The sequence below is a fragment of the Petromyzon marinus genome, chromosome 73 (assembly GCF_048934315.1).
Source record: "Petromyzon marinus isolate PM22_M1 ecotype Great Lakes invasive population chromosome 73, UKy_Petmar_22M1.pri1.0, whole genome shotgun sequence".
Classification (NCBI taxonomy): domain Eukaryota; kingdom Metazoa; phylum Chordata; class Hyperoartia; order Petromyzontiformes; family Petromyzontidae; genus Petromyzon; species Petromyzon marinus.
In genome coordinates this window covers 9,482,574-9,505,983 of record NC_133739.1, presented here as the reverse complement: position 1 = coordinate 9,505,983, position 23,410 = coordinate 9,482,574, and the positions used below count along the sequence as shown (strand labels likewise).

General features: G+C 53.2%; 1 protein-coding gene across 2 annotated transcripts in view; it reads right to left on the bottom strand.

Moving 5' to 3' along the window:
* Positions 1-23,410, bottom strand: part of LOC142906988 (vacuolar protein sorting-associated protein 16 homolog) — an 82,967-nt gene that overhangs the window by 33,875 nt on the left and 25,682 nt on the right. For both annotated transcript variants that reach the window (XM_076055885.1, XM_076055884.1), the window contains exons 5-7: positions 22,093-22,169; positions 11,715-11,846; positions 6,159-6,310 (exon numbers count right to left, since the gene is read on the bottom strand). In XM_076055885.1, coding sequence (XP_075912000.1) covers positions 6,159-6,310; positions 11,715-11,846; positions 22,093-22,169 — 361 coding nt within the window. The remainder of the gene's footprint in view (positions 1-6,158; positions 6,311-11,714; positions 11,847-22,092; positions 22,170-23,410) is intronic.

Below are 23,410 nucleotides of genomic sequence, written 5' to 3'. Positions count from 1 at the left end.
TGCTGTGTGTATGCTGCGTGTATGACAGGATGCTGTGTGTATGACAGGATGCTGTGTGTATGACAGGATGCTGTGTGTATGCTGTGTGTATGCTGTGTGTATACTGTGTGTATGCTGCGTGTATGCTGCGTGTATGCTGTGTGTATGCTGTGTGTATGCTGTGTGTATGCTGCGTGTATGCTGCGTGTATGCTGTGTGTATGCTGCGTGTATGACAGGATGCTGTGTGTATGACAGGATGCTGTGTGTATGACAGGATGCTGTGTGTATGCTGTGTGTATGCTGTGTGTATGCTGCGTGTATGACAGGATGCTGTGTGTATGCTGTGTATATGCTGCGTGTATGAGAGGATGCTGTGTGTATGCTGTGTGTATGCTGTGTGTATGCTGTGTGTATGACAGGATGCTGTGTGTATGCTGCGTGTATGCTGTGTGTATGACAGGATGCTGTGTGTATGCTGTGTGTATGCTGTGTGTATGCTGTGTGTAAGACAGGATGCTGTGTGTATGCTGTGTGTATGCTGCGTGTATGCTGCGTGTATGCTGTGTGTATGCTGTGTGTATGCTGCGTGTATGACAGGGTGCTGTGTGTATGCTGTGTGTATGCTGTGTGTATACTGTGTGTATGACAGGGTGCTGTGTGTATGCTGTGTGTATGCTGTGTGTATGCTGTGTGTATGCTGCGTGTATGCTGCGTGTATGACAGGGTGCTGTGTGTATGCTGTGTGTATGCTGTGTGTATGCTGTGTGTATGACAGGATGCTGTGTGTATGCTGTGTGTATGCTGTGTGTATGCTGCGTGTATGACACGATGCTGTGTGTATGCTGTGTATGCTGCGTGTATGCTGCGTGTATGCTGCGTGTATGCTGCGTGTATGCTGTGTGTATGACAGGATGCTGTGTGTATGCTGCGTGTATGCTGTGTGTATGCTGTGTGTATGGTGTGTGTATGCTGTGTGTAAGACAGGATGCTGTGTGTATGCTGTGTGTATGCTGCGTGTATGCTGTGTGTATGCTGTGTGTATGCTGTGTGTATGCTGCGTGTATGCTGCGTGTATGACAGGGTGCTGTGTGTATGCTGTGTGTATGCTGTGTGTATACTGTGTGTATGACAGGGTGCTGTGTGTATGCTGTGTGTATGCTGTGTGTATGCTGCGTGTATGACAGGATGCTGTGTGTATGCTGTGTGTATGCTGCGTGTATGCTGTGTGTATGCTGTGTGTATGCTGCGTGTATGCTGCGTGTATGACAGGGTGCTGTGTGTATGCTGTGTGTATGCTGTGTGTATGCTGTGTGTATACTGTGTGTATGACAGGGTGCTGTGTGTATGCTGTGTGTATGCTGCGTGTATGCTGCGTGTATGACAGGGTGCTGTGTGTATGCTGTGTGTATGCTGTGTGTATGCTGCGTGTATGACACGATGCTGTGTGTATGCTGTGTATGCTGTGTGTATGCTGCGTGTATGCTGCGTGTATGCTGCGTGTATGCTGTGTGTATGCTGTGTGTATGCTGTGTGTATGCTGTGTGTATGACACGATGCTGTGTGTATGCTGTGTGTATGCTGTGTGTATGCTGCGTGTATGCTGCGTGTATGACAGGGTGCTGTGTGTATGCTGTGTGTATGCTGTGTGTATGTTGTGTGTATGCTGTGCATATGCTGTGTGTATGCTGCGTGTATGCTGTGTGTATGACAGGGTGCTGTGTGTATGACAGGGTGCTGTGTGTATACTGTGTGTAAGACAGGGTGCTGTGTGTATGCTGTGTGTAAGACACGATGCTGTGTGTATGCTGTGTGTATGCTGTGTATGCTGTGTGTATACTGTGTGTATGCTGCGTGTATGACAGGGTGCTGTGTGTATGCTGTGTGTATGCTGTGTGTATGCTGTGTGTATGACAGGATGCTGTGTGTATGCTGTGTGTATGCTGTGTGTATGACAGGATGCTGTGTGTATGCTGTGTGTATGCTGCGTGTATGCTGCGTGTATGACAGGGTGCTGTGTGTATGCTGTGTGTATGCTGTGTGTATGACAGGATGCTGTGTGTATGCTGTGTGTATGCTGCGTGTATGACACGATACTGTGTGTATGCTGTGTATGCTGCGTGTATGCTGCGTGTATGCTGCGTGTATGCTGTGTGTATGCTGTGTGTATGACAGGATGCTGTGTGTATGCTGCGTGTATGCTGTGTGTATGCTGTGTGTATGGTGTGTGTATGCTGTGTGTAAGACAGGATGCTGTGTGTATGCTGTGTGTATGCTGCGTGTATGCTGTGTGTATGCTGTGTGTATGCTGCGTGTATGCTGCGTGTATGACAGGGTGCTGTGTGTATGCTGTGTGTATGCTGTGTGTATGCTGTGTGTATACTGTGTGTATGACAGGGTGCTGTGTGTATGCTGTGTGTATGCTGCGTGTATGACAGGATGCTGCGTGTATGCTGTGTGTATGCTGCGTGTATGCTGTGTGTATGCTGTGTGTATGCTGCGTGTATGCTGCGTGTATGACAGGATGCTGTGTGTATGCTGTGTGTATGCTGCGTGTATGCTGCGTGTATGACAGGGTGCTGTGTGTATGCTGTGTGTATGCTGTGTGTATACTGTGTGTATGCTGTGTGTATGACACGATGCTGTGTGTATGCTGTGTGTATGCTGTGTGTATGCTGCGTGTATGCTGCGTGTATGACAGGGTGCTGTGTGTATGCTGTGTGTATGCTGTGTGTATGTTGTGTGTATGCTGTGTGTATGCTGTGTGTATGCTGCGTGTATGCTGTGTGTATGACAGGGTGCTGTGTGTATGCTGTGTGTATGACAGGATGCTGTGTGTATACTGTGTGTATGCTGTGTGTATGCTGCGTGTATGACAGGGTGCTGTGTGTATGCTGTGTGTATGCTGTGTGTATGCTGTGTGTATGACAGGATGCTGTGTGTATGCTGTGTGTATGCTGTGTGTATGACAGGATGCTGTGTGTATGCTGTGTGTATGCTGCGTGTATGCTGCGTGTATGAGAGGGTGCTGTGTGTATGCTGTGTGTATAGTGTGTGTATGCTGCGTGTATGCTGGGTGTATGCTGCGTGTATGACAGGGTGCTGTGTGTATGCTGTGTGTATGACAGGATGCTGTGTGTATGCTGTGTGTATGCTGTGTGTATGCTGCGTGTATGACAGGGTGCTGTGTGTATGACAGGGTGCTGTGTGTATGCTGTGTGTATGACAGGGTGCTGTGTGTATACTGTGTGTATGCTGTGTGTATGACAGGATGCTGTGTGTATGCTGTGTGTATGCTGCGTGTATGACAGGATGCTGTGTGTATGCTGTGTGTATACTGTGTGTATGCTGTGTGTATGACAGGATGCTGTGTGTATGCTGTGTGTATGCTGTGTGTATGCTGCGTGTATGACAGGGTGCTGTGTGTATGCTGTGTGTATGCTGTGTGTATGCTGCGTGTATGCTGCGTGTATGACAGGGTGCTGTGTGTATGCTGCGTGTATGCTGTGTGTATGCTGTGTGTATGCTGCGTGTATGCTGCGTGTATGACAGGGTGCTGTGTGTATGCTGTGTGTATGCTGCGTGTATGCTGCGTGTATGCTGCGTGTATGCTGCGTGTATGCTGTGTGTATGCTGTGTGTATGCTGCGTGTATGCTGCGTGTATGCTGCGTGTATGCTGTGTGTATGCTGCGTGTATGCTGCGTGTATGCTGCGTGTATGCTGCGTGTATGCTGTGTGTATGCTGCCTGTATGACAGGATGCTGTGTGTATGCTGCGTATATGCTGCGTGTATGACAGGGTGCTGTGTGTATGCTGCGTGTATGCTGCGTGTATGACAGGGTGCTGTGTGTATGCTGGGTGTATGCTGCGTGTATGACAGGGTGCTGTATGTATGCTGTATGTATGCTGTGTGTATGCTGCGTGTATGCTGCGTGTATGCTGCGTGTATGACAGGGTGCTGTGTGTATGCTGTGTGTATGCTGTGTGTATGACAGGGTGCTGTGTGTATGCTGCGTGTATGCTGCGTGTATGACAGGGTGCTGTGTGTATGCTGCGTGTATGCTGCGTGTATGACAGGGTGCTGCGTGTATGACAGGATGCTGTGTGTATGCTGTGTGTATGCTGTGTGTATGACAGGATGCTGTGTGTATGCTGTGTGTATGCTGTGTGTATGCTGCGTGTATGACAGGGTGCTGTGTGTATGCTGTGTGTATGCTGCGTGTATGCTGCGTGTATGCTGCGTGTATGACAGGATGCTGTGTGTATGCTGTGTGTATGCTGTGTGTATGCTGCGTGTATGACAGGGTGCTGTGTGTATGCTGTGTGTATGCTGCGTGTATGCTGTGTGTATGCTGCGTGTATGACAGGCTGCTGTGTGTATGCTGTGTGTATACTGTGTGTATGCTGCGTGTATGCTGCGTGTATGACAGGGTGCTGTGTGTATACTGTGTGTATGCTGCGTGTATGCTGCGTGTATGCTGCGTGTATGCTGTGTGTATGCTGTGTGTATGCTGCGTGTATACTGTGTGTATGCTGTGTGTATGCTGTGTGTATGACAGTATGCTGCGTGTATGACAGGGTGCTGTGTGTATGCTGTGTGTATACTGCGTGTATGCTGTGTGTATGCTGCGTGTATGCTGCGTGTATGACAGGGTGCTGTGTGTATGCTGTGTGTATGCTGTGTGTATACTGCGTGTATGCTGCGTGTATGCTGCGTGTATGCTGCGTGTATGACAGGGTGCTGCGTGTATGCTGTGTGTATGCTGCCTGTATGACAGTATGCTGTGTGTATGACAGGGTGCTGTGTGTATGCTGTGTGTATGCTGTGTGTATGCTGTGTGTATGCTGCGTGTATGCTGCGTGTATGCTGCGTGTATGCTGTGTTTATACTGTGTGTATGCTGTGTGTATACTGTGTGTATGCTGCGTGTATGCTGTGTGTATGCTGCGTGTATGCTGCGTGTATGAGAGGGTGCTGTGTGTATGCTGTGTGTATGCTGCGTGTATGCTGCGTGTATGAGAGGGTGCTGCGTGTATGCTGCGTGTATACTGTGTGTATGCTGCGTGTATGAGAGGGTGCTGCGTGTATGAGAGGGTGCTGCGTGTATGAGAGGGTGCTGCGTGTATGAGAGGGTGCTGCGTGTATGAGAGGGTGCTGCGTGTATGAGAGGGTGCTGCGTGTATGAGAGGGTGCTGCGTGTATGACAGGGTGCTGTGTGTATGCTGTGTGTATACTGTGTGTATACTGTGTGTATGCTGCGTGTATGAGAGGGTGCTGCGTGTATGAGAGGGTGCTGCGTGTATGAGAGGGTGCTGCGTGTATGAGAGGGTGCTGCGTGTATGACAGGGTGCTGTGTGTATGCTGTGTGTATACTGTGTGTATACTGTGTGTATGCTGCGTGTATGAGAGGGTGCTGCGTGTATGAGAGGGTGCTGCGTGTATGAGAGGGTGCTGCGTGTATGACAGGGTGCTGCGTGTATGCTGCGTGTATGAGAGGGTGCTGCGTGTATGACAGTGTGCTGCGTGTATGACAGTGTGCTGCGTGTATGAGAGGGTGCTGCGTGTATGCTGTGTGTATGCTGTGTGTATGCTGCGTGTATGCTGCGTGTATGAGAGGGTGCTGCGTGTATGACAGGGTGCTGTGTGTATGCTGCGTGTATGCTGCGTGTATGACAGGGTGCTGTGTGTATGCTGTGTGTATGCTGCGTGTATGCTGCGTGTATGACAGGGTGCTGTGTGTATGCTGTGTGTATGCTGCGTGTATGCTGCGTGTATGACAGGGTGCTGGGTGTATGCTGTGTGTATGCTGCGTGTATGCTGCGTGTATGAGAGGGTGCTGCGTGTATGACAGGGTGCTGCGTGTATGCTGCGTGTATGCTGTGTGTATGCTGCGTGTATGCTGCGTGTATGCTGTGTGTATGCTGCGTGTATGCTGCGTGTATGCTGCGTGTATGCTGCGTGTATGAGAGGGTGCTGCGTGTATGCTGCGTGTATGCTGTGTGTATGCTGTGTGTATGCTGCGTGTATGAGAGGGTGCTGCGTGTATGCTGCGTGTATGCTGCGTGTATGCTGTGTGTATGCTGCGTGTATGACAGTATGCTGCGTGTATGAGAGGGTGCTGCGTGTATGACAGGGTGCTGTGTGTATGCTGTGTGTATGCTGCGTGTATGACAGGGTGCTGCGTGTAAGTCAGCGGCATGGCCACGGCTGGGTCCCGCACGGCGTTGAGCAGTCTCAGGTGGCGGCAGGCCTCTACGAAGGCCGGCCGCTGGCCCCTGGGCGAGCGGCCGGCACACCCAGCCGACACGAAGCACTTGCCAAACGCAGCCGCCTGGGGGGTGGGACAAGGGGGCAGGGGGGGGGTGGGACAAGGGGGCAGGGGGGGGGGTGGGACAAGGGGGCAGGGGGGGGGGTGGGACAAGGGGGCAGGGGGGGGGGTGGGACAAGGTGGGGGGTGGGACAAGGTGGGGGGTGGGACAAGGGGGGGGGTGGGACAAGGTGGGGGTGGGACAAGGTGGGGTGGGACAAGGGGGGGGGTGGGACAAGGGGGGGTGGGACAAGGGGGGGTGGTGGGACAAGTGGGGGGTGGGACAAGGGGGGGTGGGACAAGGGGGGTGGGACAAGGGGGGTGGGACAAGGGGGGTGGGACAGGGAGAGGAGCGACGTCACCACGTGGACAAAGTGGCCCCTCCCACACCACCGTGGCCCCTCCCACACCACCGTGGCCCCTCCCACACCACCGTGGCCCCTCCCACACCACCGTGGCCCCTCCCACACCACCGTGGGCCCTCCCACACCACCGTGGCCCCTCCCACACCACCGTGGCCCCTCCCACACCACCGTGGCCCCTCCCACACCACCGTGGCCCCTCCCACACCACCGTGGGCCCTCCCACACCACCGTGGCCCCTCCCACACCACCGTGGGCCCTCCCACACCACCGTGACACCTCCCACACCACCGTGACACCTCCCACACCGCCGTGGCCCCTCCCACACCACCGTGGCCCCTCCCACACCACCGTGGCCCCTCCCACACCACCGTGACACCTCCCACACCACCGTGACACCTCCCACACCACCGTGACACCTCCCACACCGCCGTGGCCCCTCCCACACCGCCGTGGGCCCTCCCACACCACCGTGGCACCTCCCTCCCCCCATGGCCCCTCCCCCCTCATGGCCCCTCCCCCCCCATGGCCCCTCCCCCCCCCCATGGCCCCTCCCCCCCCATGGCCCCTCCCCCCCCCCCATGGCCCCTCCCCCAATGGCCCCTCCCCCTGTTACCCTGAGTCTGCCTGAGACTCACACTGTGTGTGAGTGTGTGACTCACTGTGTGTGTTAGTCTGCCTGAGACTCACACTGTGTGTGAGTCTGACTGTGACTCACACTGTGTGTGACTCACCCTCAGCAGCATCTTCTGCGTGAGTCTGCCTGTGACTCACACACAGTGTGAATCACCCTGTGTGTGAGTCTGTGACTCACTCTGTGTGTGAGTCTGACTCACACAGTCTGTGACTCACACAGTGTGTGACTGTGACTCACACTGCCTGTGACTCACCCTTAGCAGCATCTTCTGCGTGCGAGTCTGCCTGTGACTCACCCTGTGTGTGAGTCTGACTGTGACTCACACTGCCTGTGACTCACCCTGTGTGTGACTCACCCTGTGTGTGAGTCTGTGACTCACTGTGTGTGTGAGTCTGCCTGAGACTCACACTGTGTGTTAGTCTGCCTGTGACTCACCCTGTGTGTGACTCACCCTCAGCAGCATCTTCTGCGTGTGAGTCTGCCTGTGAGTCACACACAGTGTGTGAGTCTGACTGTGACTCACTGTGCCTGTGACTCACACTGTGAGTCTGACTGTGACTCACCCTGCCTGTGACTCACACAGTGTGTGACTGTGACTCAAACTGTGTTAGTCTGACTGTGACTCACTCTGTGTGTGTCTGACTGTGACTCACTGTGTGTGTGTCTGACTGTGACTCACTGTGTGTGTGTGTCTGACTGTGACTCACTGTGTGTGTGTCTGACTGTGACTCACTCTGTGTGTGTGAGTCTGACTGTGACTCACTGTGTGTGTGAGTCTGACTGTGACTCACTGTGTGTGTGTGTCTGACTGTGACTCACTGTGTGTGTGTCTGACTGTGACTCACTGTGTGTGTGTCTGACTGTGACTCACTCTGTGTGTGTGAGTCTGACTGTGACTCACTGTGTGTGTGTCTGACTGTGACTCACTCTGTGTGTGTGAGTCTGACTGTGACTCACTGTGTGTGTGAGTCTGACTGTGACTCACTGTGTGTGTCTGACTGTGACTCACTCTGTGTGTGAGTCTGACTGTGACTCACTCTGTGTGTGTGTGAGTCTGACTGTGACTCACTCTGTGTGTGAGTCTGACTGTGACTCACTCTGTGTATGTCTGACTGTGACTCACTGTGTGTGAGTCTGACTGTGACTCACTGTGTGTGAGTCTGACTGTGACTCAATGTGTGTGTGAGTCTGACTGTGACTTACTCTGTGTGTGTGAGAGTCTGACTGTGACTCAATGTGTGTGTGAGTCTGACTGTGACTCACTCTGTGTGTGTGAGTCTGACTGTGACTCACTCTGTGTGTGAGTCTGACTGTGACTCACTGTGTGTGTGAGTCTGACTGTGACTGTGTGTGTGAATCTGACTGTGACTCACCCTGCGTGTGACTCACCCTGTGTGTGAGTCTGTGACTCACTGTGTGTGTTCGTCTGCCTGTGACTCACACTGTGTGTTAGTCTGCCTGTGACTCACACTGTGTGTGACTCACCCTGTGTGTGAGTCTGTGACTCACTGTGTGTGTTAGTCTGCCTGTGACTCACACTGTGTGTTAGTCTGCCTGTGACTCACACTGTGTGTGACTCACCCTGTGTGTGAGTCTGTGACTCACCCTGTGTGTGAGTCTGTGACTCACCCTGCGTGTGACTCACCCTGTGTGTGAGTCTGTGACTCACTGTGTGTGTTAGTCTGCCTGTGACTCACACAGTGTGTGAGTCTGTGACTCACCCTGCGTGTGACTCACCCTGTGTGTGAGTCTGTGACTCACCCTGCCTGTGACTCACCCTGCGTGTGAATCACCCTGCGTGTGAGTCTGCCTGTGACTCACCCTGCCTGTGACTCACTGTGTGTGTTAGTCTGACTGTGACTCACTCTGTGTGTGTGTGAGTCTGACTGTGACTCACTCTGTGTGTGAGTCTGACTGTGACTCACTCTGTGTATGTCTGACTGTGACTCACTGTGTGTGAGTCTGACTGTGACTCACTGTGTGTGAGTCTGACTGTGACTCAATGTGTGTGTGAGTCTGACTGTGACTTACTCTGTGTGTGTGAGAGTCTGACTGTGACTCAATGTGTGTGTGAGTCTCCCCGTGACTCACCCTGCGTGTGACTCACCCTGTGTGTGAGTCTGTGACTCACCCTGTGTGTGTGAGTCTGACAGTGACTCACTCTGTGTGTGAGTCTGACTGTGACTCACTGTGTGTGTGTGAGTCTGCCTGTGACTCACTCTGTGTGTGAGTCTGCCTGTGACTCACACTGTGTGTGAGTCTGCCTGTGACTCACACTGTGTGTGAGTCTGCCCGTGACTCACCCTGCGTGTGACTCACCCTGTGTGTGAGTCTGTGACTCACTGTGTGTGTGAGTCTGCCTGTGACTCACACTGTGTGTGAGTCTGCCTGTGACTCACACTGTGTGTGAGTCTGTGACTCACCCTGCGTGTGACTCACCCTGTGTGTGAGTCTGTGACTCACTGTGTGTGTGAGTCTGCCTGTGACTCACACTGTGTGTGAGTCTGCCTGTGACTCACACTGTGTGTGAGTCTGCCTGTGACTCACCCTGCGTGTGACTCACCCTGTGTGTGAGTCTGTGACTCACTGTGTGTGTGAGTCTGCCTGTGACTCACACTGTGTGTGAGTCTGCCTGTGACTCACACTGTGTGTGAGTCTGCCTGTGACTCACACTGCGTGTGACTCACACTGTGTGTGAGTCTGACTGTGACTCACTGTGCCTGTGACTCACACAGTGTGTGAGTCTGACTGTGACTCACACTGTGTGTGAGTCTGACTGTGACTCACTCTGTGTGCGAGTCTGTGACTCACCCTGCGTGTGACTCACTCTGTGTGTGAGTCTGACTGTGACTCACCCTGCGTGTGACTCACCCTGTGTGTGAGTCTGTGACTCACACAGTGTGTGAGTCTGTGACTCACACACTGTGTGAGTCTGTGACTCACACAGTGTGTGAGTCTGTGACTCACACACTGTGTGAGTCACCCTGCGTGTGACTCACCCTCAGCAGCATCTTCTGCGTGCGAGTCTCCCCGTGACTCACACAGTGTGTGACTCACTCTGTGTGTGAGACTGTGACTCACACAGTGTGTGACTCACCCTGTGTGTGAGTCTGACTGTGACTCACACAGTGTGTGACTCACCCTGTGTGTGAGTCTGACTGTGACTCACACACAGTGTGTGACTCACCCTGTGTGTGAGTCTGACTGTGACTCACTGTGTCTGTGACTCACCCTGCGTGTGACTCACCCTGTGTGTGAGTCTGCCTGTGACTCACACTGTGTGTGACTCACCCTGTGTGTGAGTCTGTGACTCACCCTGTGTGTGACTCACCCTGTGTGTGAGTCTGCGTGTGACTCACACTGTGTGTGACTCACCCTGTGTGTGAGTCTGCGTGTGACTCACACTGTGTGTGAGTCTGCGTGTGACTCACACTATGTGTGAGTCTGCCTGTGACTCACCCTGTGTGTGAGTCTGTGACTCACTGTGTGTGTGAGTCTGCCTGTGACTCACCCTGTGTGTGACTCACCCTGTGTGTGAGTCTGCGTGTGACTCACACTGTGTGTGAGTCTGCCTGTGACTCACACTGTGTGTGAGTCTGCCTGTGACTCACCCTCAGCAGCATCTTCTGCGTCCGAGCCTGCCTGTGACTCACCCTGCGTGTGACTCACACTGTGTGTGAGTCTGCCTGTGACTCACACTGTGTGTGAGTCTGCCTGTGACTCACCCTGCGTGTGACTCACCCTGCGTGTGACTCACCCTGCGTGTGACTCACCCTGTGTGTGACTCACCCTGTGTGTGAGTCTGCCTGTGACTCACCCTCAGCAGCATCTTCTGCGTCCGAGCCTGCCCGTGACTCACCCTGCGTGTGACTCACTCTGTGTGTGAGTCTGACTGTGACTCACTGTGCCTGTGACTCACCCTGTGTGTGAGTCTGCCTGTGACTCACACTGTGTGTGAGTCTGACTGTGACTCACTGTGCCTGTGACTCACACTGTGTGTGAGTCTGCCTGTGACTCACCCTGTGTGTGAGTCTGCCTGTGACTCACCCTGTGTGTGACTCACCCTGTGTGTGAGTCTGCCTGTGACTCACCCTGTGTGTGACTCACCCTGCGTGTGACTCACCCTGTGTGTGACTCACACTGTGTGTGACTCACTCTGTGTGTGAGAATGTGACTCACACAGTGTGTGACTCACACTGTGTGTGAGTCTGACTGTGACTCACCCTCAGCAGCATCTTCTGCGTCCGAGCCTGCCCGTGACTCACCCTGTGTGTGAGTCTGACTGTGACTCACCCTGTGTGTGAGTCTGTGACTCACTGTGTGTGTGAGTCTGCCTGTGACTCACACTGTGTGTGAGTCTGCCTGTGACTCACACTGTGTGTGAGTCTGCCTGTGACTCACACTGTGTGTGAGTCTGCCTGTGACTCACCCTCAGCAGCATCTTCTGCGTCCGAGCCTGCCCGTGGTTGCAGGCGGCGGCGATGCACTCATCCACGGCCACCTCCAGTGAGCCTTGCTCCCTGATGGCTCGCAGATACTCGTCAGCCTTCTGTGAGTCGCTCTGTGTGTGTGTGTGAGACACGGGGTAACGTAGGGGTAACGTTGGGGTAACGTTGGGGTAACCTCTCACTCACACACAGCAGGAGACAGCCTTCTGTGTGACGCTGTGTGTGTGTGTGTGAGACACGGGGTAACACCTCACTCACAGCAGGAGACAGTCAGCCTTCTGAGTCGCTCTGTGTGTGTGTGACACACGGGGTAACGTAGGGGTAACGTTGGGGTAACATCTCACACACACACAGCAGGAGACAGCCTTCTGTGTGACGCTGTGTGTGTGTGTGAGTCACGGGGTAACACCTCACTCACACACAGCAGGAGACAGTCAGCCTTCTGTGAGTCGCTCTGTGTGTGTGTGAGACACGGGGTAACGTAGGGGTAACGTTGGGGTAACATCTCACACACACACAGCAGGAGACAGCCTTCTGTGTGACGCTGTGTGTGTGTGTGAGTCACGGGGTAACACCTCACTCACACACAGCAGGAGACAGTCAGCCTTCTGTGAGTCGCTCTGTGTGTGTGTGTGACACACGGGGTAACGTAGGGGTAACGTTGGGGTAACGTTGGGGTAACCTCTCACTCACACACAGCAGGAGACAGCCTTCTATGTGACGCTGTGTGTGTGTGTGAGTCACGGGGTAACACCTCACTCACACACAGCAGGAGACAGTCAGCCTTCTGTGAGTCGCTCTGTGTGTGTGTGAGACACGGGGTAACGTAGGGGTAACGTTGGGGTAACATCTCACACACACACAGCAGGAGACAGCCTTCTATGTGACGCTGTGTGTGTGTGTGAGACACGGGGTAACACCTCACTCACACACAGCAGGAGACAGTCAGCCTTCTGTGAGTCGCTCTGTGTGTGTGTGACACACGGGGTAACGTAGGGGTAACGTTGGGGTAACCTCTCACTCACACACAGCAGGAGACAGCCTTCTGTGTGACGCTGTGTGTGTGTGAGACACGGGGTAACACCTCACTCACTCACAGCAGGAGACAGTCAGCCTTCTGTGAGTCGCTCTGTGTGTGTGTGAGACACGGGGTAACGTAGGGGTAACGTAGGGGTAACGTAGGGGTAACGTTGGGGAAATCTCTCACTCACACACAGCAGGAGACAGCCTTCTATGTGACGCTGTGTGTGTGTGAGACACGGGGTAACACCTCACTCACACACAGCAGGAGACAGTCAGCCTTCTGTGAGTCGCTCTGTGTGTGTGTGACACACGGGGTAACGTAGGGGTAACGTAGGGGTAACGTTGGGGTAACCTCTCACTCACACACACAGCAGGAGACAGCCTTCTGTGTGACGCTGTGTGTGTGGGAGACACGGGGTAACACCTCACTCACTCACAGCAGGAGACAGTCAGCCTTCTGTGAGTCGCTCTGTGTGTGTGTGACACACGGGGTAACGTAGGGGTAACGTTGGGGTAACCTCTCACTCACACACAGCAGGAGACAGCCTTCTGTGTGACGCTGTGTGTGTGTGAGACACGGGGTAACACCTCACTCACACACAGCAGGAGACAGTCAGCCTTCTGTGAGTCGCTCTGTGTGTGTGTGTGAGACACGGGGTAACGTAGGGGTAACGTTGGGGTAACCTCTCACTCACACACAGCAGGAGACAGCCTTCTGTGTGATGCTGTGTGTGTGAGACACGGGGTAACACCTCACTCACTCACAGCAGGAGACAGTCAGCCTTCTGTGAGTCGCTCTGTGTGTGTGTGAGACACGGGGTAACGTAGGGGTAACGTTGGGGTAACCTCTCACTCACACACAGCAGGAGACAGCCTTCTGTGTGATGCTGTGTGTGTGAGACACGGGGTAACACCTCACTCACTCACAGCAGGAGACAGTCAGCCTTCTGTGAGTCGCTCTGTGTGTGTGTGACACACGGGGTAACGTAGGGGTAACGTAGGGGTAACCTCTCACTCACACACACAGCAGGAGACAGCCTTCTGTGTGACGCTGTGTGTGTGTGAGACACGGGGTAACATCTCACTCACAGCAGGAGACAGTCAGACTTCTGTGAGTCGCTCTGTGTGTGTGTGAGACACGGGGTAACGTAGGGGTAACGTTGGGGTAACCTCTCACTCACACACAGCAGGAGACAGCCTTCTGTGTGACGCTGTGTGTGTGTGAGACACGGGGTAACCTCTCACACACACACAGCAGGAGACAGTCAGCCTTCTGTGAGTCACTCTGTGTGTGTGTGACACACGGGGTAACGTAGGGGTAACGTAGGGGTAACGTAGGGGTAACGTTGGGGTAACCTCTCACTCACACACAGCAGGAGACTGCCTTCTATGTGACGCTGTGTGTGTGAGACACACGGGGTAACGTAGTGGTAGCGTAGGGGTAACGTTGGGGTAACCTCTCACTCACATACAGCAGGAGACAGCCTTCTGTGTGACACTGTATGTGTGTGAGACACGGGGTAACCTGTCACTCACACACACACAGCAGGAGCTAGTCAGCCTTCTGTGTGACGCTGTGTGTGTGTGAGACACGGGGTAACCTGTCACTCACACACTCACACACAGCAGGAGACAGTCAGCCTTCTGTGTGACACTGTGTGTGTGTGAGACACGGGGTAACCTGTCACTCACTCACAGCAGGAGACAGTCAGCCTTCTGTGTGACACTGTGTGTGTGTGTGTGACGGGGTAACCTGTCACTCACTCACAGCAGGAGCTAGTCAGCCTTCTGTGTGACACTGTGTGTGTGTGTGAGACACGGGGTAACCTGTCACTCACTCACTCACACACAGCAGGAGCTAGTCAGCCTTCTGTGTGACACTGTGTGTGTGTGAGACACGGGGTAACCTGTCACTCACACACACACAGCAGGAGACAGTCAGCCTTCTGTGTGACGCTGTGTGTGTGTGAGACACGGGGTAACCTGTCACTCACTCACACACACACAGCAGGAGACAGTCAGCCTTCTGTGTGACGCTGTGTGTGTGTGTGAGACACGGGGTAACCTGTCACTCACACACTCACACACAGCAGGTGACAGTCAGCCTTCTGTGTGTGTGTGTGAGACACGGGGTAACCTGTCACTCACACACAGCAGGAGCTAGTCAGCCTTCTGTGTGACACTGTGTGTGTGTGTGACACGGGGTAACCTGTCACTCACTCACACACAGCAGGAGACAGACAGCCTTCTGTGTGATGCTGTGTGTGTGTGAGACACGGGGTAACCTGTCACTCACACACAGCAGGTGACAGTCAGCCTTCTGTGTGACACTGTGTGTGTGTGTGAGACACGGGGTAACCTGTCACTCACTCACACACAGCAGGAGCTAGTCAGCCTTCTGTGTGACACTGTGTGTGTGTGTGAGATACGGGGTAACCTGTCACTCACTCACACACAGCAGGAGCTAGTCAGACTTCTGTGTGACACTGTGTGTGTGTGTGAGACACGGGGTAACCTGTCACTCACTCACACACAGCAGGAGCTAGTCAGCCTTCTGTGTGACACTGTGTGTGTGTGAGACACGGGGTAACCTGTCACTCACACACACACAGCAGGAGACAGTCAGCCTTCTGTGTGACACTGTGTGTGTGTGTGAGACACGGGGTAACCTGTCACTCACACACACACAGCAGGAGCTGGTCAGCCTTCTGTGTGACACTGTGTGTGTGAGACACGGGGTAACCTGTCACTCACTCACACACAGCAGGAGACAGTCAGCCTTCTGTGTGACACTGTGTGTGTGAGAGACACGGGGTAACCTGTCACTCACACACACACAGCAGGAGACAGTCAGACTTCTGTGTGACGTTGTGTGTGTGTGTGAGACACGGGGTAACCTGTCACTCACACACACACAGCAGGAGCTAGTCAGCCTTCTGTGTGACGCTGTGTGTGTGTGAGACACGGGGTAACCTGTCACTCACACACACACAGCAGGAGACAGTCAGCCTTCTGTGTGACGTTGTGTGTGTGTGTGAGACACGGGGTAACCTGTCACTCACTCACACACTCACAGCAGGAGCTAGTCAGCCTTCTGTGTGACACTGTGTGTGTGTGTGAGACACGGGGTAACCTGTCACTCACTCACACACAGCAGGAGCTAGTCAGCCTTCTGTGTGACACTGTGTGTGTGTGTGAGACACGGGGTAACCTGTCACTCACTCACACACTCACAGCAGGAGACAGTCAGACTTCTGTGTGACACTGTGTGAGTGTGAGACACGGGGTAACCTGTCACTCACTCACAGCAGGAGACAGTCAGCCTTCTGTGGGACACTGTGTGTGTGTGAGACACGGGGTAACCTGTCACTCACACACACACAGCAGGAGACAGTCAGCCTTCTGTGTGACGCTGTGTGTGTGTGTGAGACACGGGGTAACCTGTCACTCACACACACACAGCAGGAGACAGTCAGCCTTCTGTGTGACACTATGTGTGTGTGTGAGACACGGGGTAACCTGTCACTCACTCACACACAGCAGGAGCTAGTCAGCCTTCTGTGTGACACTGTGTGTGTGTGAGACACGGGGTAACCTGTCACTCACACACACACAGCAGGAGACAGTCAGCCTTCTGTGTGACGCTGTGTGTGTGTGTGAGACACGGGGTAACCTGTCACTCACACACACACAGCAGGAGACAGTCAGCCTTCTGTGTGACGCTGTGTGTGTGTGAGACACGGGGTAACCTGTCACTCACACACACAGCAGGAGCTAGTCAGCCTTCTGTGTGACACTGTGTGTGTGTGAGACACGGGGTAACCTGTCACTCACTCACACACAGCAGGGAGACAGTCAGCCTTCTGTGTGACACTGTGTGTGTGTGAGACACGGGGTAACCTGTCACTCACACACACACAGCAGGAGACAGTCAGCCTTCTGTGTGACACTGTGTGTGTGAGACACGGGGTAACCTGTCACTCACACACACACAGGAGACAGACAGCCTTCTGTGTGACACTGTGTGTGTGTGAGACACGGGGTAACCTGTCACTCACTCACTCACAGCAGGAGCTAGTCAGCCTTCTGTGTGACACTGTGTGTGTGTGTGAGACACGGGGTAACCTGTCACTCACTCACTCACAGCAGGAGCTAGTCAGCCTTCTGTGTGACACTGTGTGTGTGAGACACGGGGTAACCTGTCACTCACTCACACACACACAGCAGGAGCTAGTCAGCCTTCTTTGTGACACTGTGTGTGTGTGAGACACGGGGTAACCTGTCACTCACTCACACACACAGCAGGAGACAGTCAGCCTTCTGTGTGACACTGTGTGTGTGAGACACGGGGTAACCTGTCACTCACACACAGCAGGTGACAGTCAGCCTTCTGTGTGACACTGTGTGTGTGTGTGACACGGGGTAACCTGTCACTCACTCACACACACAGCAGGAGACAGTCAGCCTTCTGTGTGACACTGTGTGTGTGTGAGACACGGGGTAACCTGTCACTCACTCACACACACAGCAGGAGCTAGTCAGCCTTCTGTGTGAGACTGTGTGTGTGAGACACGGGGTAACCTGTCACTCACACACACACAGCAGGAGCTAGTCAGCCTTCTGTGTGACACTGTGTGTGTGTGAGACACGGGGTAACCTGTCACTCACACACACACACACAGCAGGAGATAGTCAGACTTCTGTGTGACACTGTGTGTGTGTGAGACACGGGTAACCTGTCACTCACTCACACACAGCAGGAGCTAGTCAGCCTTCTGTGTGACACTGTGTGTGTGTGAGACACGGGGTAACCTGTCACTCACTCACACACAGCAGGAGACAGTCAGCCTTCTGTGTGACACTGTGTGTGTGTGTGAGACACGGGGTAACCTGTCACTCACTCACACACAGCAGGAGACAGTCAGCCTTCTGTGTGACGCTGTGTGTGTGTGTGAGACACGGGGTAACCTGTCACTCACACACTCACACACAGCAGGAGCTAGTCAGCCTTCTGTGTGACACTGTGTGTGTGTGAGACACGGGGTAACCTGTCACTCACTCACACACAGCAGGAGACAGTCAGCCTTCTGTGTGACGCTGTGTGTGTGTGTGAGACACGGGGTAACCTGTCACTCACACACACACAGCAGGAGACAGTCAGCCTTCTGTGTGACACTGTGTGTGTGTGTGAGACACGGGGTAACCTGTCACTCACACACACACAGCAGGAGCTGGTCAGCCTTCTGTGTGACGCTGTGTGTGTGTGAGACACGGGGTAACCTGTCACTCACACACTCACAGCAGGAGACAGACAGCCTTCTGTGTGACACTGTGTGTGTGTGAGACACGGGGTAACCTGTCACTCACTCACTCACACACAGCAGGAGACAGTCAGCCTTCTGTGTGACGCTGTGTGTGTGTGTGAGACACGGGGTAACCTGTCACTCACTCACACACAGCAGGAGCTAGTCAGCCTTCTGTGTGACGCTGTGTGTGTGTGTGAGACACGGGGTAACCTGTCACTCACTCACTCACACACAGCAGGAGCTAGTCAGCCTTCTGTGTGACGCTGTGTGTGTGTGTGTGAGACACGGGGTAACCTGTCACTCACACACTCACAGCAGGAGCTAGTCAGCCTTCTGTGTGACGCTGTGTGTGTGTGTGAGACACGGGGTAACCTGTCACTCACTCACACACAGCAGGAGGCAGTCAGCATTCTGTGTGACACTGTGTGTGTGTGTGACACGGGGTAACCTGTCACTCACACACACACAGCAGGAGACGGTCAGCCTTCTGTGTGACGCTGTGTGTGTGTGTGAGACACGGGGTAACCTGTCACTCACTCACTCACACACAGCAGGAGACAGTCAGCCTTCTGTGTGACACTGTGTGTGTGTGAGACACGGGGTAACCTGTCACTCACTCACACACAGCAGGAGACAGTCAGCCTTATGTGTGACACTGTGTGTGTGTGAGACACGGGGTAACCTGTCACTCACTCACACACACACAGCAGGAGACAGTCAGCCTTCTGTGTGACGCTGTGTGTGTGTGTGAGACACGGGGTAACCTGTCACTCACTCACACACAGCAGGAGACAGTCTGACTTCTGTGTGACACGGTGTGTGTGTGAGACACGGGGTAACCTGTCACTCACACACACACACAGCAGGTGTTAGTCAGCCTTCTTGATGCTGTGTGTGTGTGAGACACGGGGTAACCTGTCACTCACTCACTCACAGCAGGAGCTAGTCAGTCTTCTGTGTGACACTGTGTGTGTGTGTGAGACACGGGGTAACCTGTCACTCACACACACACACACAGCAGGAGACAGTCAGACTTCTGTGTGACACTGTGTGTGTGTGTGTGACACGGGGTAACCTGTCACTCACTCACAGCAGGAGCTAGTCAGTCTTCTGTGTGACACTGTGTGTGTGTGTGTGAGACACGGGGTAACCTGTCACTCACTCACACACAGCAGGAGACAGTCAGCCTTCTGTGTGACACTGTGTGTGTGTGAGACACGGGGTAACCTGTCACTCACTCACACACAGCAGGAGCTAGTCAGCCTTTCTGTGTGATGCTGTGTGTGTGACACGGGGTAACCTGTCACTCACTCACTCACAGCAGGAGACAGTCTGACTTCTGTGTGTGTGTGTGTGTGAGACACGGGGTAACATCTCACTCACTCACACACAGCAGGAGACAGTCAGCCTTCTGTGTGACACTGTGTGTGTGTGAGACACGGGGTAACCTGTCACTCACACACAGCAGGAGACAGTCAGCCTTCTGTGTGACACTGTGTGTGTGTGAGACACGGGGTAACCTGTCACTCACACACACACAGCAGGAGCTAGTCAGCCTTCTGTGTGACGCTGTGTGTGTGTGTGAGACACGGGGTAACCTGTCACTCACACACACACACAGCAGGAGCTAGTCAGCCTTCTGTGTGACACTGTGTGTGTGAGACACGGGGTAACCTGTCACTCACTCACACACAGCAGGGAGACAGTCAGCCTTCTGTGTGACACTGTGTGTGTGTGAGACACGGGGTAACCTGTCACTCACACACACACAGCAGGAGACAGTCAGCCTTCTGTGTGACACTGTGTGTGTGAGACACGGGGTAACCTGTCACTCACACACACACAGCAGGAGACAGACAGCCTTCTGTGTGACACTGTGTGTGTGTGAGACACGGGGTAACCTGTCACTCACTCACTCACAGCAGGAGCTAGTCAGCCTTCTGTGTGACACTGTGTGTGTGTGAGACACGGGGTAACCTGTCACTCACTCACACACAGCAGGAGCTAGTCAGACTTCTGTGTGACACTGTGTGTGTGTGTGTGAGACACGGGGTAACCTGTCACTCACTCACACACACAGCAGGAGACAGTCAGCCTTCTGTGTGACACTGTGTGTGTGTGAGACACGGGGTAACCTGTCACTCACTCACACACAGCAGGAGCTAGTCAGCCTTTCTGTGTGATGCTGTGTGTGTGACACGGGGTAACCTGTCACTCACTCACTCACAGCAGGAGACAGTCTGACTTCTGTGTGTGTGTGTGTGTGAGACACGGGGTAACATCTCACTCACTCACACACAGCAGGAGACAGTCAGCCTTCTGTGTGACACTGTGTGTGTGTGAGACACGGGGTAACCTGTCACTCACACACAGCAGGAGACAGTCAGCCTTCTGTGTGACACTGTGTGTGTGTGAGACACGGGGTAACCTGTCACTCACACACACACAGCAGGAGCTAGTCAGCCTTCTGTGTGACGCTGTGTGTGTGTGTGAGACACGGGGTAACCTGTCACTCACACACACACACAGCAGGAGCTAGTCAGCCTTCTGTGTGACACTGTGTGTGTGAGACACGGGGTAACCTGTCACTCACTCACACACAGCAGGGAGACAGTCAGCCTTCTGTGTGACACTGTGTGTGTGTGAGACACGGGGTAACCTGTCACTCACACACACACAGCAGGAGACAGTCAGCCTTCTGTGTGACACTGTGTGTGTGAGACACGGGGTAACCTGTCACTCACACACACACAGCAGGAGACAGACAGCCTTCTGTGTGACACTGTGTGTGTGTGAGACACGGGGTAACCTGTCACTCACTCACTCACAGCAGGAGCTAGTCAGCCTTCTGTGTGACACTGTGTGTGTGTGAGACACGGGGTAACCTGTCACTCACTCACACACAGCAGGAGCTAGTCAGACTTCTGTGTGACACTGTGTGTGTGTGTGAGACACGGGGTAACCTGTCACTCACACACTCACACAGCAGGAGACAGTCAGTCTTCTGTGTGACGCTGTGTGTGTGTGAGACACGGGGTAACCTGTCACTCACTCACACTCAGCGTCACACAGAAGGCTGTCTCCTGCTGTGTGAGTGTGTGAGTGACAGGTTAGCCCGTGTCTCACACACACACACAGCAGGAGACAGTCAGCCTTCTCTGTGACGCTGTGTGTGTGTGTGATACGGGGTAACCTGTCTCACACACACACACAGCAGGAGACAGTCAGCCTTCTGTGTGACGCTGTGTGTGTGTGTGAGACACGGGTAACCTGTCACTCACTCACTCACACACAGCAGGAGACAGCCTTCTGTGTGACACTGTGTTGTGGTGGTTGTAGTTGTGGTTGGTGGTGGTTGTTGTGGTTGTTGTGGTTGTTGTGGTTGTGGTTGTTGTGGTGGTTGTTGTTGTTGTGGTTGTTGTGGTTGTTGTTGTTGTTGTTGTGGCTGTTGTTGTTGTTGTGGTTGTTGTGGTTATTGTTGTTGTGGTTGTTGTTGTTGTTGTGGTTGTTGTTGTGGTTGTTGTTGTTGTGGTTGTTGTTGTGGTTGTTGTTGTTGTGGTTGTTGTGGTTGGTGTAGTTGTTGTGGTTGTTGTTGTTGTTGTGGTTGTTGTGGTTGTTGTTGTTGTGGTTGATGTTGTTGTTGTTGTTGATGTTGTTGACATTGTTGTTGTTGTGGTTGTTGTAGTGGTTGTTGTGGTTGTTGTTGTGGTTGTTGTTGTGGTTGATGTTGTTGTAGTTGTTGTGGTTGTGGCTGTTGTTGTGGTTGTTGTTGTTGTGGTTGTTGTTGTGGTTGTTGTTGTTGTGGTTGATGTTGTTGTTGTTGTTGTGGTTGTTGTTGTGGTTGTTGTTGTGGTTGTTGTAGTTGTTGTTGTGGTTGTTGTAGTTGTTGTTGTGGTTGTTGTGGTTGTTGTTGTAGTTGTTGTAGTTGTTGTTGTTGTTGAAGTTGTTGTAGTTGTAGTTGTTGTTGTTGTAGTTGTTGTTGTGGTTGTTGTTGTTGATGTTGTGGTTGTTGTTGTGGTTGTTGACTCACTTCGTATTCTCTGCTGGCCTCCAGCAACAGAGCTCCGGGCTCCATGGAGCCGATCCTGAACACATTCACAGACGCCTCTACACAACAACAATCACAACAACAATCATTAACAACAACAACAACAACCATCAACAACACCTTCACAGACGCCTCTACACAACAACAACAACAATCATTAACAACAACAACCATCAACAACCATCAACAACAACAACCATCAACAACAACAACCATCAACAACCATCAACAACAACAACCATCAACAACAACAACCATCAACAACAACAACCATCAACAACAACAACCATCAACAACAATCAACAACAACAAGCATTAACAACCACCATCACCAACACCTTCACAGATGCCTCTACACAACAACAACCATCAACCACAACAACCATCAACAACAACAACCTCTACCACCACACTCACCACCACCACATTCACCACTACACTCACCACTACACTCACCACTACTCACCACTACACTCACCACTTCTCACCACTACTCACCACCACACTCACCACCACACTCACCACCACACTCACCACTCCTCACCACTACACTCACCACTACTCACCACTACACTCACCACTACACTCACCACTACTCACCACTACACTCACCACCACCACTCACCACCACACCTCACCACCACACTCACCACTACTCACCACTACACTCACCACCACACTCACAACTACACTCACCACCACACTCACCACCACACTCACCACCACACTCACCACTACACTCACCACCACACTCACCACCACTCACCACTACACTCACCACTACACTCACCACCACACTCACCACCACTCACCACTACACTCACCACTACACTCACCACTACTCACCACCACACTCACCACCACACTCACCACTACACTCACCACCACACTCACCACTACACTCACCACCACTCACCACTACACACACCACTACACTCACCACTACACTCACCACCACACTCACCACCACACTCACCACTACACTCACCACCACACTCACCACTACACTCACCACCACTCACCACTACACACACCACTACACTCACCACTACACTCACCACACTCACCACTACTCACCACCACACTCACCACTACTCACCACTACACTCACCACTACTCACCACCACTCACCACACTCACCACCACTCACCACTACTCACCACTACACTCACCACTACTCACCACTACACTCACCACTACTCACCACCACTCACCACTACTCACCACCACACTCACCACCACACTCACCACCACTACTCACCACTACTCACCACTACTCACCACTACACTCACCACCACA